The 15,615-nt window shown below is 42.3% G+C and overlaps 1 protein-coding gene across 1 annotated transcript in view; it reads left to right on the top strand.

The window, feature by feature from the left end:
• slc33a2 (solute carrier family 33 member 2) overlaps positions 1 to 15,379 on the top strand; it is a 79,989-nt gene extending 64,610 nt beyond the window's left edge. Inside the window, exon 6 of the mRNA XM_080188922.1 lies at positions 13,706 to 15,379. Coding sequence (XP_080045048.1) covers positions 13,706 to 13,894 — 189 coding nt within the window. The 3' untranslated portion in view covers positions 13,895 to 15,379. The remainder of the gene's footprint in view (positions 1 to 13,705) is intronic.
• The last annotated feature ends 236 nt before the right edge of the window (positions 15,380 to 15,615 follow it).

The raw sequence follows: 15,615 nt of genomic DNA, 5'->3' as shown, positions 1-15,615 counted from the left end.
AAAATGGCTGCCATCGGGACTATGTCCAAAACAGGCGTGATGTCAATTTAAATGCATATAAATGCGTTTGTCTTTTTTTTTACTGCGCATGTGCAGTCAAAGGCTCCGATTGGAGCTGCAGTGTTTCGGGCGTGTTAAGCCCTGCCCACAGGCTTCTGCAGTGCAATTCAGAATCGCTGATATTTTTTTCAGGCAGAATGCGTATGGGGGTGCCTGAGAACAGGTCTAAAAGTCAGATCTGAAACACTCTCAGATTTAGCATTTAGAATCAAAATGGTAAAATCAGGCCCATGGATGCAAAACATTAACTCCCTTTCTCTCACCACAGATGCTGCAGATCTGCTGAGTTTATCCAGCATTTTAATGTTTTTATTTCATTCAGTAGTTTGAAATGCTCCAATTAATTAGAGTAGGCTATACCTTTCCATCACATCACATTTCAAGAACTGCAAATTCTATTTTATAAAGAAATATTGAACAAACCTGCATTCCTAAGCACTTTTTGCACTCTTTGGATGTCATAAAGCAGCACACAGTCAATGAAGTACTTCTTGCAATGCAATCATTATTGTAAAGTAGGTGAACAACCAATTAATTTATGTACTGCAAGGTCCCATTAACAGCAGTGAGATTTATGACAAGCTTATCTGTTTTAGTAGTGTTGGTTATAGGATAAAAGTTGGCCAGGACATTTATATCAGTATATAAAATTAGTAGCAGCCACCCGATGGGTTATTTACACCTGAGAAACTGAGAAACACTGCAAGCACACATTTGGGAGACAGAAATGTTGTGTCATCAACAGCCTACAGCTGCAATGAATCTGCCTATTTGATATATCACTACATACTTGTTGTGTCAGTATTGTGTAGAACAGGAAATCAATAGGATTTGATGTACTTAAGGATATTTCCAATTACTTAGTAAAATAGTATAGGAAACAAAAGGTGGCAATTTAAAACTGGGATGCATTAGTTATCTTACAAGATCCCAATAAATTCATAAAGGTATAAATAGTAAATTTGTGCTTGATTTTTAAAAAAGATATTGGCATTAACTTGTTTCTAACTTTATTTCTTTCAGTTAACTATACATATTCAATTCTCCAGCTATGCAATGCAGTAATCAAAGATAAACATTTTAAATGCTTTACCTCTTGTTCTATGGAGAATACTTTTAATTTTGGAGAATAACAATTCATGCAAAGAACATCCTCCAAAGTGCTTTACAATCATCAAATTACTTTTGAAGTTTAGCCGTTGTTAAGCAATGAACTTGCATACAGCAATTCCATTGCTTTTGGTTAAGGGAGAAATGTTGGCCAGCACACTGGGGACAACTCTCTTTTCTGTTCATAGTCCTTAGAGGATATTTTAAGTTTACCTATGCAAGCACAACTAGACCTCAGTTTAACATATCATTTGAAGAAAGAACATTTTGACAATGCAGCAATGCACAGAAGTCACACCTACCATTGTGTGTTGGCTTGAATGTACAATTTTCTGTTTCTAAGACAGGACTGATACCAATTTTTAATAGCTGAGCAGTGCAGAAAGAACAAATTATTTGACACTGCAGATAACATTTCGAATAAGATGTAAGAGTTGATTCCTCAATGTTATATGCATGGACTGTGGTCTTACATGCAACAGGGAATCTAACAGGTAAGCCTGGGTCGCATTCCCAGAATTCTCTGGCAGATACACATGTTTCGTTATATAGTCCCAAAATTTATTTCACTATGTACTTCCTACAATGAAGTCTCTATCTATTCTTGCTAATCCACTTTTTCTTCACTGCTTATATATTTAAAATGTGTGTTGGATGATTCCAAGATGCCCATTGTTGGGCAGTTGGTTTGTACTGTTGGTTTGACTTGCCATGCTGTAGTTTCTGCTTGTTGAATGGTTATATTTTGTTGCCATTTGCTGCAGATTTCCTGTAAAACAGAATTAATTTTGTGCAGATCTGTAGCCAAAGTATTGTTGTTGCACTCAGCTGCCAACTTCAGCTTGAAACCATCTGCTCTGCATGTGGCTTCCATTAGGCTGCCAATGGATGTCATGGATTTGGAAGAGATTTCAGGCAGAGGGAAGACAGATGTGTTTGTACCTGGCAAATCTGGTGCCCACTTAGGTTTGGCTGAGGAACCACATGCTTTCAGATCTTGGTACATCTAGATGGTCATACCTGAGGCCGATGTGATCGTCACTTCACAAAAAAGACTGTGCTAGAGTTAATGGTACTTTCTGAAGCTACAATTGTGGTTCAGATCTGACACTTAGGCCAAGATTTTCTGGGCCCTTTCAAGATGGCTTCAGAGGCTGGCTGAAGGGGTGGTGGTGTAATATCATGTGGGATGGCAGCAGAATGGTGTTCTGACATCATCACGTCACTTCTGGTTTTTACAAGAGACGGACAGCATGGCAACACAAAAGAGTACGCAGAGGTGACAAAAAAGACGAGGTAGTGATGCTTGACAGGAAGGCTAGAATGGTGTAGCGATTGATTTTGTTGCAAGGAGAGAGTGTTCTCCAGAGTACGGCCTGACTGCTGGCACTGGGTGGGTTTAAAGGGATCTGATTGGAGGATGCAAATTGGTGGGAGGCCTTCAAGAATAAGAGTGCCCATCTGCCGTAGGCATCATCCCTGGTGTCTGCTCCATCATCTTTGGAGCCTCCTACACCCTCTGAGAGAGCGAATGTGATAGCTGTAATCACTTTGAAAACTGTAACAAGACCAATATAACAACATTATTTATGGGTGGATGGGAGGAGTATGACTCCCTGAGGTAAATTAAAATCTGGCAAGGAGGTAAAGATGAAAGGAACTCCTATTTTGGGAAGCCACTACATTTTTCTTCACCCAATCTTCTTGGTCTCTATCCCAATAATTTGAAGAGCCTGTTCTTTGTGCTAAGTGAAGCAGCACAGATTGGCTGGTCTGCCTGCAGCACAATCTCTCAATGGTTGTATGCATTTTTTTTACTTCAAAACAGATTCATTCAGCATTGGATAATAACATATGACCAGGCTGCATTCCACCTCATGTGAAAGGTTAAGTACAGAGAATGCTTGTAGCTATGAGAAACTTTAATGACTTGGTAACAAAATATGCAATAATGCTGTGAGGCAAAGAAAGCCTTTCTTAACTTGGAAGACATGTTACCTGGGCAGAGAGGATATATAATTGTGCTTTCCAAGCTGCATTGCTGATGTGGAACCAGGCTGTTTGTTCAGTGTTTAGTGCGTGCAAAGGTCAATGCTGTGTTAAAGGCACTCTTTCTCAGTCCAAAGATTATTTGTTACCATGACATGCAGACATGGGAAATTACATTAACATGCCCAGACACTTTTGCACATTGCACTAAGTGCAAGTGTAGTGTTTTACATCATATCTTTCTGCTTTCATCTGCTGCACTTTCTCCAGGCACCTCCTTAGCCTTAAAAGATGAAGCTATATTCAAAATGAATCAGCAAACTTGAAGTACAACAATCCTTTCAAAAGCTACTATCCATTTTCTACTAACATGTTGCTATAGCACTCTCTGCAAACCATGACAATAAGTAAGAAGCTGTATTAAAAATATTTAAATGATTTGATGCCTCTCAAATTTGAAGAGGTTTGGAGGACTGCTCTTGATACTGGGGAGCACTGTTTATTTTCACAAATAGGACTTGGTCCCTGTAATTTAATATAAATGCCAAACATATTATCATATAGACTGTATGCATCTTTTTATTTTAAAAAAACTGAAAATCTTGACTGAAATTTCATTTGCAAACAATATTCCTGAACTCTAGTTCATTTTTGTGTAAAACTGTGATTGAACACCCAGATATATTCACTTCATTACAAATAATGTTGATCCTACTTGGGAAGAGAGAAAGAGAGAGAGAAAAATTGTATTAAACAGGATAGTGATTCTGGGGCAAGGTGTGTCATCTGTTTGCAAAATGCTTGGCATGCAGAAAAGGACTCTAATATAATGGGCTATCTCACAGATGGGATGAAAGTAATCTACCTCATTATCTTAGACAGGTATAAGGTCCTGAGGATAGAGTAGCTCTAGGTGCAATGCTCGGTGTTTCAACCCTGCTCTGAGGTTCTGGGCTATAGTACAGGGAAAGGGAGCATTAATAAAATTGAGATAACTGTCCAGCAATTTGACAGTAATTGAGTAAGGATCCTGTGGTTGCAGCACTGGGGTTCTTGTGGTAGTCTTGTGGGGTGGTCTGGTAGCTCTTTAAAAGGGAAATTTGGATCTTACATGTTTTAAGATTTGACAATCAGACCTAACAACATAAATGGGAGAGCCTGGATATTTTACAGGGTGGGGGAGGAATTTAAAAAGAAATTTATGGAAGATCTCCCAAAAGAAAGAGAAGTTTTTTTATTGGAAAATAAATGAGCATTTCCATACATTGAGTATATTAACAGATGGCTGATTTATGGAGCATTTATACATAGACATTATGTTTTGTACTACAAATGGCTTCGTATAACATTCAAAAGTTCATTTTTCCCCAAGTGGGTGCTAGATGTGGAAGTTAGTAATGGGTGCATATTGCCAGTGAGAGAAATTGGAAAATAATTAAATTTCCTTAGCAACCACAGTTGTTAAAACAATTTTTTAAATTAAATAACAATTTTTTGGGGGGAATTTGAGAATTCCAAAGTTAAACAGGGTGTTTTCCCCATCAGTTTGTCGCTGTTAGTTAGATCTTTCTGAAAAAGAAAGGTGAGAAATTTTTCAAACTAAATGCAAGTTATTTAATAACTTTTTAAATTCACCTTATTTTCACTCAACATTGAACAAACTGAATTAGTTGTACATTGAGCAAAGACACAATTCATCATTTAAACTGAACAATACAGGTATGGTTTCTGGAAAGAATAATTATTCATGGGTCTAAATGTGAACAGAATGCACAGCTGGTATGCTCACTCACTTATTCTTTACAGAAGAAGTGTTTTAAACTTAATTTTGCAGTTTGCTTCTGGCAAATTGTAAATGATCAATTTCCTGTCAGTCATGAAAATGTCTATACTTTGCCTCCGATAAGAGTTATCAAGTTAATAGAAGAAAAGACAAATTATACTAAAGGAACCTCACCTATAACAGTTTTCATGTTCCCAAAATGACCCAAAGCACTTCACAGCCACTGACTGAATTGTCTTTAAAATGCTGCTGTTATGTAAAATCAGCTACCAATTGCACACAACAAGGTCCCACACATTGATAATGTCAGAGACCAAGAGAACTTGCCTTTTCTTCAGATAGTGCTATTAGGATGTGTTCGTCATTGTAACAGATAGATTGGACCTCAGTTTATTAGATTCTCTGAATTATGACATCCCTTGCACTTTGTGTACCGCACTGAAGTGTCATCTTAAATTATGTACCTAGATTGGCACTTGAACCAATGGGCTCCTCGACTAAGAGGTGAGGGTGTTATTACTAAACTAAGCTGCTACTACAGCACCAGTCTGGAATGTGCATGTGGTATTTTGCAAAGACTTAGTTATCAATAATCATCCTCCAACTGGTTTTACAATAATTTGGAGTAAGTTAAGGAACTCACAAATCCAATGTAGTACTAGAAAGTTGAATACCAAACAGAATCTTGTATCCCCCCCATGTTTGCGTGGGTTTCCTATGGGTGCTCTGGTTTCCTCCCACAGTCCAAAAATATGCAGGTTAAGTTGATTGGCCTTGCTAAATCGTCCCTAGTGTTAGGGGGATTAGCAGGGTAAGTGTGTGGAGTTACGGGAATAGGGCCTGGGTGGGATTGTGGTCGGTGCAGACTGGATGAGCCGAAAGGCCAGTTTCTGCACCGTAGTGATTCTATGATTCTAAGACATCCAGCATCGGGAAGTGGGTGACTGACTTGTTGAGAGCCACCCCAAGCCCTGCCCTTGCTGTTGACTCTGCTGCCCCCAGATCCCCCTTCCTGTCATCACCCACTGTGGCCTAGGATCCAGCACGATCCTGTGTCTTGGGTGAGTTTGTACCAGCAGTGGCCGCCGCAGACAACATGGGGGCGATTCCCCCATTCCGACCCTTTTTTTTGGCGGATTGGGAGATGTATGCACGTGCTCCCGACACACGTGTATCTCCCACCACCAGAAATCCAGTGCAGTTGGGACCAAACAGGAAACCGGTGGGAACACCAGGTAAGACACTTTAATCTATTAAAATGTGATTATCAGGCCCAGGACTGAATTCTCTGGGCCCGATATCACCTCCCATCCGACCAGTTCAAATTCACTCTGGTGGGGTTTAGAGTAGCTCCCCACATTTGGGAAACTAGCGGAAGACCCCACTGGAGTGAAGGGAGGGGCAATTGGGGCCCCCCAAGGGGTCAGTGATGGGGGGGTGGTGCTGGCAGGCATGGACAATCTGGCAGTGCCAGCCTGTGCACCTGGCCCATGCCCAGGGGCACCTTGAGCACTGCCCACTGGGCATTGGGGCAATGCCAAGAGGTAGGGCCTATTGGGGTGAGGCCGAGAGGTGGGGCCTATTGGGGGCGTGGCTTAGGGGCGTACCAAGGGAGTAGGGCTTATGGGCCGTGCTGAGGGTGGGGTCAGCCGGGGGTTGGGTTTACGGTGCAATTGGTGGGGGTAGGGGGTCCTGCTCCCACTCTGCATTGGGATCTGGTTGGGGCTAGAGGGAGGCCAGTGATCGGGGCAGGTTGGCGGGTTGGGTCTGCCAGGGGGTTCTGCCTCCCGTCGGGAAAGGTCTGCCGCAGTGGGGGGTGTTCTATGTCTGGGTGGGGGGAACAGGGGGAGGTCTGCCAGATCAGCGGGGGGGTTCGTCACTGCTGAGGGAGATGGGGAGCTGGAGATTGGGGGTGCTCCAGGACAAGGGAGGAGGGGTGCTAGCCAGCAGACGAGCTAGTCCAGCAAACTGGGGCCACTGCGCATGCACAGAGTTCCGGAACTAGCAGACTTTGTGTGAACACGCTTTGCACTGCCACCCCCCCACCCCAAGCTTTTAATGATATTCATGACTGTGACCTCTGTGTTGCACAGAGTGTAGGAGATTTGAGTCTGAACTCCCACTGAAAAAAAAATGTGGTTTACACAATTTTCTCAGCATATTCAGCACTTAGAACTCTTTTTGGGAGAATCACCCTCTGCAGTTCAGTAAAGTTATCAGCCTTTGGTTAATCAGCTGTTCCTGAAGGGTAAGCGTCTACATTCAGGATCCTTGATCGTGGGGAAAGGTCCCGTACTGGCCTTTCAAGTGCCTGAGTGAAACAAATTGCAGTGGGCCTTCCCAAAGAGAGGCGACTGGGACTTTTGCCAGCTCTTTAGCCAGTGGACAACACCACCATCACCTCCACAAGATTCCTGCCCATCATCTTTACGTGCAATATTTGTCTCATCATCCATACTCTGAGAATAAGCGTGGAGTTAATCCAAATACACATGCTTGAACTCCACATCCAAAGAATTTCAGGCATTTTGTGAAGGCTGGAAGTTTAAGATATTGGGAAAAATGTGGCAGATTAAAGGAATTCGAAATTCTTTTGAGCAGTTTGATCCATTTGCCTAGTTTACTACTACTTGAACAAATTAACAGGAGATTTTTATTTCCTTAACTTGTTGCCTGCTTTCAGACCTAAATGTACAAATACGTCCTGGATTTGGGCAGCAGGATCTGTAGTGCCATCATTCTAGGTGATGGAGGTTGAAGTCATAAACTGGGAAGATTGTACCTAAAGATGACAGACTGGTTCTAAAATGTCTTTTTGCGTGTTTACTGGAGGTGACCGGGACCAGCAACCCAGCAGCAGTGGTGGAAATGCAATTGGGCGAATTAGAAAGCCACAGAAAGTGGTTATTGCAATATGGCAGCAGTTTTGCTGGAGCACGCAGACTCCACCGCCCCTTCCCTCTCTTTGCCTGCAGTTCAGCAAGTGTGATGTGGGTATGCCGGCGTTGGACTGGCGTAAACACAGTAAAAAGTCTGACAACACCAGGTTTTAGTCCAACCTATTTATTTGATAATATACTCACAAGCTTTCGAGGGACACCCTCTTCGTCAGGTGAATGGAGAGTTACGGGGGATATTGAAGACTTGGTCAGGAAGAAGAGGGAGGCGTATGTTAGGTCAAAACAAATGGGTACGGAGTGTGCGCTGGAGGAATATAGAGAGAGTAGGAGGGAGCTAAAAAGGGGAATTAGAAGGGCAAAGAGAGGGCATGAAATGGCTTTGGCTGGTAGGATTAAGGATAATCCTAAGGCATTTTATTCCTATATTAGAGGCAAGAGAGTAGTTAGAGGGAAAATTGGTCCTCTTAGGGACAAGAGTGGAGAGTTATGTATTGAGTCGGAGGGAATGGGGGAGCTCCTGAATGAATACTTTGCGTCGGTATTCACGAAGGAGAGGGGTTCGGAATCGTGCGGTCTCTTGGAGGGAGCGGAGGTTCAGTTACAGGATATAGTTATTACAAGAGAGGAAGTGCTATGGCTTTTAGGTAGCGTAAGGACGGATAAAGCTCCGGGGCCTGATGGTATTTATCCCAGGCTGCTTAGGGAGGTGAAAGATGAAATTGCTGGGCCTCTGGCGCACATCTTTGTCTCTTCTTTGGACACAGGTGAGGTCCCAGAAGACTGGAGGGTAGCAAATGTGGTCCCGTTGTTCAAAAAAGGTAGTAGGGATAACCCTGGGAATTATAGGCCGGTGAGTTTGACGTCGGTGGTAGGGAAGTTAATGGAAAAAATACTTAGGGGTAGGATGTATGAGCATTTGGAGCGTTGCGATCTGATTAGGGATACGCAACATGGCTTTGTTAGAGGGAGGTCTTGCCTTACGAATCTGGTGGAATTCTTTGAGGAGGTGACAAAAACGGTTGACGATGGGAGAGCCGTTGATGTCATCTATATGGATGTCAGTAAGGCGTTTGACAAAGTCCCTCACGGTAGGCTGGTAGAAAAGGTTAAGGCGCATGGGATACGAGGCCAGGTAGCTAGGTGGATTGAGAACTGGCTGGGAAATAGGAGACAGAGGGTAGTTGTGGAGGGTACCTTGTCGGGCTGGAGGCCAGTGACCAGTGGTGTGCCGCAGGGCTCGGTACTGGGACCTCTCCTCTTTGTAGTCTACATAAATGACTTAGAAGAGGGCGTAGGTGGTGTGATCAGCAAGTTTGCTGATGACACCAAGATGGCAGGGTTGGCGGGTACGGAACTGGATTGTCAGGTGATACAACAGGATATAGATAGGTTGGTGCAGTGGGCAGATAGGTGGCAGATGGCATTTAATCCTGACAAATGCGAGGTGATGCATTTTGGACGGAATAATGCAGAGAGGAGCTATGTGATAAAAGGTAGGCCGATTAGGAGTATAGACGTACAGAGGGACCTGGGAGTGCAGGTTCACAAATCCATGAAGGTTGCGTCACAAGTGGAGAACGTTGTTAGGAAGGCTTATGGGATGTTAGCCTTTATAGGAAGGGGCTTAGAGTATAAAAGCTGCCGTCTAATGCTTCAGTTATACAGAACGTTGGTTAGACCGCATTTGGAGTACTGCGTCCAGTTCTGGTCACCTTACTACCGGAAGGACGTGGAGTCTCTGGAAAGGGTGCAGAGGAGGTTTACCAGGATGTTGCCTGGCATGGGGGGACTGGGTTACGAGGAGAGATTGAAGAGACTGGGGCTATTCTCCTTGGAAAGACGGAGATTGAGAGGGGACATGATAGAGGTATATAAGATACTGAAGGGAATAGATAGAGTTAATAGTGAGAGACTGCTCCCTAGACTGGGTACGAACACGAGAGGTCATCACTTAAGGGTGAGGGGGGGGAGGTATAATTTGGAGGTAAGAAGAAGGTTCTTTACGCAGAGAGTTGTGGGGGTCTGGAATGCACTACCGAGTAGGGTGGTGGAGGCAGGAACGTTGGACTCATTTAAGATGCAGTTAGATAGGCACATGAGTGAAACAAGAATGGAGGGATATGGTAGGGGCTATTAAATAGGGTTAAACCTTGGGAGACACCGGAAGGGCAGGCTGTATGATTAATATTTTTTGTCTTTATTCCACAGGTGGAGGTCCACCTCGTGTCAAGCGAGGGGCATGCACACGGCGGGTCGTGCGTGGGCTGCTCTTGGAAGTCCAGGAGTGGCCTAGTACTTCATGTCGGTGTGTGTGCTTGATCCTGGACCGATAGACGGGCGCCGCAACAGCTCAGTGACTAGCACTGCTAGCTGTGCAGATACATGGATTTGGGCCTGTATCTGTGGGAGTTTGCGCATTCTCCCTGTGGTTGCGTGGGTTTCCTCCGGGCGCTCCGGTTTCCTCCCACACCCCAAAGATGTGCTCTTAGGCTAATCGGTTTCTACCAAATTGACACTATTTTTTACCTGAATCTGACTGAGTAGGGTCCCATTCGTAGACATGCAGGGTAGAATAGGTGTAGGGTGATGCGGCGGCGTGGGCTCGTTGGGCCGAAGGGCCTGTTTCCCGTGCTGGGTTGTTCTTTGTTCTTTGTTCTTTGTAAGTTCCTCTGGTACTGGTAACAGTTCTGGAACTTCCCCACTACTCCAGCTGCTCGGAGTAGTGTTCCCCCGAACACAAAGTGAGGGAAGTCAGTGCAGCCCTCTTTGTAATGGTCTGCATGTCTGCACCTCCTTCCTCCAGAACCCGTTTAAGGATAGAGAACACAGAACTAACCTATTACATAGTTGCCTCCTCTAGATGATGTGCTCCCACCTTGACTGGGTTCACAATCCAGAAATAACCCAGACAACATGTTCCCAAATTGGTGGCTAATTTCAACCTAATGTGTGAGCTTTATCACTGAGGACAAACAACCAGCATGACTGTGAAAGAAATCAGAGTGGCAGCACGGTAGCACAGTGGTTAGTGCTGCTGCTTCACAGCTCCAGGGACCTGGGTTTGCTCCCAGGCTTGGGTCACTATCTGTGTGGAATTTGCACATTCTCCTCGTGTCTGCATGGGTTTCTTCCTGGTGCTCCAGTTTCCTCCCACTGTCCAAAGATATGCGGGTTAGGTTGATTGGCCATACTAAAATAGCTCCTTAGAGTCCTGAGATGCGTAGGTTAGAGGGATTAGCAGGTAAACGTGTAGGGATATGGGGGGATTATGGTCAATGCTGACTCAATGGGCCCAATCGCCTCTTTCTGCACTGTAGGGTTTTTATGACAATATGAAACCAGTCCTGTCCTCAGCCAGCACCCATATATGTGTGCATTTTGTAGCAAGAGTTTCTGATTTATGATCAGGAATTTGATTAATTTATTTTGACATCTTCGCGACCCAGTATCGCTCCTAGACTGAGAATCTCTTCATTCAAAATAAATTGGGGGTTGAACCTGGGACCTATTTGGTCCGTCAAGCTGAGTTTCAAACTGGTCATTGCATTTGCCAACTGAATGATTGGGCAAGAAATGTCCAGATTTGTAATAGAAAAGGTAATAAGACTATAAGGAAATATGTCACAAGAATAGATCATTTAGCCCCAGCGTGCTATTTTAACAGACCACGCACAATTTATATGGTAATGCCAGTTTATGTATTTTTTTAAAAAGTACATTTATATCCCATGTTCCAATATATCACATTTAAGTGCATTACACAATAAATTACTTCTGAAGTGCAGTTACCATTGTTATGCATGCAAAACATAAATCTCCTGAGACAGATAAGTAACCCCAGGCAAAAACCAACAAGAATATATTGCTTGTTCACTCTCTAGCCAAGACACTCGAACAAACGTTACAGGAGGTACATATTTAATTTTTATAGTTGAGTTGATGTTGATTATATAAGGCAGTACCACTAGATGGAGATAAATATATGTAGCCAATACTTAATTCATAAGCAAACAAATTGTATATATCAATCACTTTTATGTTTATAAAGTATAGCTCCTTATTAAATAATAAATATAATTTTCTTTTGTTACCATTAAAAGAACTGGAAGATTAAATTACGATGATTTTAATTCCATATAAATACCTTCTAAAATAGCTTAAGGTTTCTGAAAAAAAATCAGTACAGTTTAACTCAGCCTTTTAGACAACTGATTTCTGAGAGTTGCCATTCACTTTAATGTTGAGTTGACCTTAAGGATTGATGGAATCTTGTGATGTTCTGATTGATCTTCTGATTTATTTATGATCCATGCTTTTCATCATCCTTTTATTTGTTGCATTTTGAAACCAGTAGCTATTAACAAATGAGCATACGTACATGAAGTTACATTGAGAAAATCAGTCCTAAATTCTCTTTCGTTCTTTGATGTTCCTTTAACATGGCTACCAGAGCAGAAAATAGGGTGAACCCTGCTTCCACTTCAGGGAGAAGAGTCCATAAATTCTATTGCTTGTTCTCTCCCTGAGAACACATATATTAGAGTTTTCAGACTTCTCGAAAGGCTTTGTATGTTGGTCTCACTGAGGCTCCAGATAAGGCATTACCGTTGATGCTTCCACGTTCAATTGAGCCCAGTGAAGTTGACTACCAAGAAAAAATCCCTTATTACTCCCTGACGGGATAAATTAAAATAAATACTTATCACTGTGTTGTATACATCCTGAGAATTCTCTCTGCTGCCAGAGTAGAGTTACATAATGTTCCAACATTCTGGTTCTCTAAATTCAAATTCTCATATTCAGTGGTGGGAGTGAAAGTCAGGATTCCCGGATTATTAATCCAGGAAAATATATGGCTGAAGCAGCTTTTTAGTTTTAAAATTCTCTCCGCCATTGTAGCATTCCTGCACTTTGGAAATGCATAGTAAATTCCTAATGCTCGATGTCACTAGGCTGGACATGATGGGGAATATGTTGGATGACATATATTCTATCAGTTATAAACCTTTACAATATACACAGTAATCTAGATCTGAATTTTATATGTTCCCTGTTGACCCCCCACCCCTTATTTTGGAATCAGATACAGCACAGAAAGAGGCCATTCAGCCCATTTTCTGCCAGGAAATGCCATAATTTGTTGCAGCCAAGCAAGGATCCAGTAGAGGGACTAGCGAAGAATTTCTCACTATATTCTACTGGCTAATGAGTATTACATGGAGTTATCTCACAGATCAGCCATGATTTCATTGAATAGTGCAGTAGGTTCAAGAGGTTAATATAAAGTCTACTCGTGTTCCAAACTGGTTAATTTAGGTATAAAACTTGCTTTAGATACTTCAGTTTACTGAGAAGAAAAATTGCAGTTGAAGTATTTTGCAAAGGACTAATTTGATTGCACACTCTAGCAGGACATTTTTGCTGCACAGTGTTGTTTGGCTCAAAGTAAGGCAGCACAAGCCACAACTGAGAGCATGGGAATGTATAAATTATATGATGAACTAGCCCTTGGACATTACTTTTCTTTAGTTGATAGATTCTCCAGATCCTTTACTGAAGATTGATTATTTTCACGAAACATTATGACAGTTTTGTAGGCATTCTCTACCCCTGGGCCTAACTTGGAGTTAATCAACAAAGCATTAGGGCAAAATGTTACAGAAGATAGTGATGGCAAAAATGTGGCAACATTGCAGTAGTAATAAACAAGGATTTGTGCTACATGCAAAATGTTTCATATGTTATAAAGGATTCTTGTGGAGTACAGATTATTGTTGATGCCTCTAACACATCAACAGTACAGAATGTTTTTGTAGCAGGTGATGACAAAATATTAATATTTTCCACATATGCTTTCTTGCAGGCCACCCATTACACATTTCTGGCAAGTTTTGAAGTCTTGGGGAAACTCACTTTCAGCGCTATAGCTGGTTTTCTTGTGGAGAGGATGGGTTTTCCTTTTAGTTTCTGCATATTTGTATTACTATCTTGTTTAGCTATTCTGCTTGTTTTAAAGCCGCCAGATTTGCTACCTGAACAGAAAAGAGAATAAAGTCATATACAATGTCATTAAAACTATCTGTACATTTTTCCTGGAGTAATTTTAACTTGTGGACTTATGAAAAGCAAATTATCAACAAAACAACAGGGAGAATTCTAACCTGCTGGGCACCAGTGGGGCCAACAGTGGACCTCCCTTGATGTAACCAAGTTATGATTCCTGCTTGATTCCTCCTGCCACCGTTCGGGCTCTTAGCGACCAAAATGCCCATTTGACCTGGGAAGAAGCCTTTTTCATTCACACTAAGTTGGATTCTCTGATGTCATTGGGATCCTAATCACATTTCAAACATCTTATGGAGGAAGGGTGATGAGGTGCTCAACTCTAGGTTAAAAATATTCCTTAGAGGGACCAGGATAAGCAAGAGTCCTCTGAATCCCAGGGGTTCTACCCAGGCTCGGTCATGTTTTCATACAATTCCTCCCTTGCAAGGGTCTTAGCTTGGTGCTGGTGTGTACTACCTCAGAGCATTGCTAATTTGATCTGCCTAAAGTCAGTCTTTGTTACCTATTTTGAGTGAGAGGTTGGTCACTGCAATTTAAATAAGGCCAAGGAATTAAAATAACCTAGCCTTCAACTGTGAAGAAAATGTGCTCAATTTCTATCGACTCCCCATTGTTGCTAAATTATCAGCCTGCTTATCTGACATCCGGTATGCTGGGTGAGAAAGAATTTTCTCCAGTTACATAATGATATTGACTGAAGCCATTGTTTTCCGTCTCCACTCCAAACTCCATTCCCTAGAAAGCAAGTCCATCTCCCTCTCTGGCAACAATCTGATTTTAAGACAGACTTCTCGCAATCCTGATGTCTCATTTATTCTTGAGATTATCTTCTGACCTCCTATTTGTACCATCACTAAGACCTGTCTACTTCTGAAACATTGCCCAACATCACTCCGGTCTGGACTAATCTGATACTGGAGCCCATTCTTCATTACCTCAAGATTTGGTTATTCTAATGGACTCCTGGCTACGCTTCCACATTCTACCATCAGGAAACTTGAAGTCATCCAAAAATCTGCTACTCAAGTTGCAATTAATAGCAGATCCAATTGCCCTATCATTCCTGTGCTTGCTGACCTACATTCACTCCCGGTCAAGGAATGTCTCAATTTGAAGATGTTAATTCTTGTTTTCAAATTCTTCCATGGCTTGACCCCTGCCTATCTCTGTAATCACCTCCAGCCCCTCAGTCCTCTGAAATATCTATACTCCACTAATTCTGACACTCAAAAATTTAATTGCTGCAATGTTGGTGGCTGTGCCTTCAGATGCCTAGGACTCAGCTCTGCAATGCTTTCCCTACATCCCTGCCTCTCCAGCTCACTTTCGTTTTTTAAGACACTTCTTAAAACCCACCTCCTAAGCTTCTGGTCATTTGTTCTCATATCTACTCATGTGGTTTGATGTCGTTCTTTGTTTGGTGTATTGCTTTTTGACCTTTCATTACATTAAAGATGTTATATAATTTTAAGTTGCTGTTGTTGCTCCATTGTTCCTCACTCTGGTTAACGGAAGAAACAACAAAAATTCTGAAATTTGCGCAGAATTGAATATCTGCCAATGTTACAGAACTCACAGGAGTAATGTCTTTAACATCTGTCTGTCATTAAGCGTAATGTGGCCAGCAACACATGATTACCAGCAAGCTCTCCAGAGAACCTGCCAGTTTGGAAAATATGGGCATACATAGAAAGATGCTTGAAGAGA

Source organism: Carcharhinus amblyrhynchos, chromosome 5, assembly GCF_965287045.1.
Source record: "Carcharhinus amblyrhynchos chromosome 5, sCarAmb.v2.hapA, whole genome shotgun sequence".
Taxonomy (NCBI): domain Eukaryota; kingdom Metazoa; phylum Chordata; class Chondrichthyes; order Carcharhiniformes; family Carcharhinidae; genus Carcharhinus; species Carcharhinus amblyrhynchos.
This window is presented reverse-complemented; position numbering and strand designations above follow the sequence as displayed.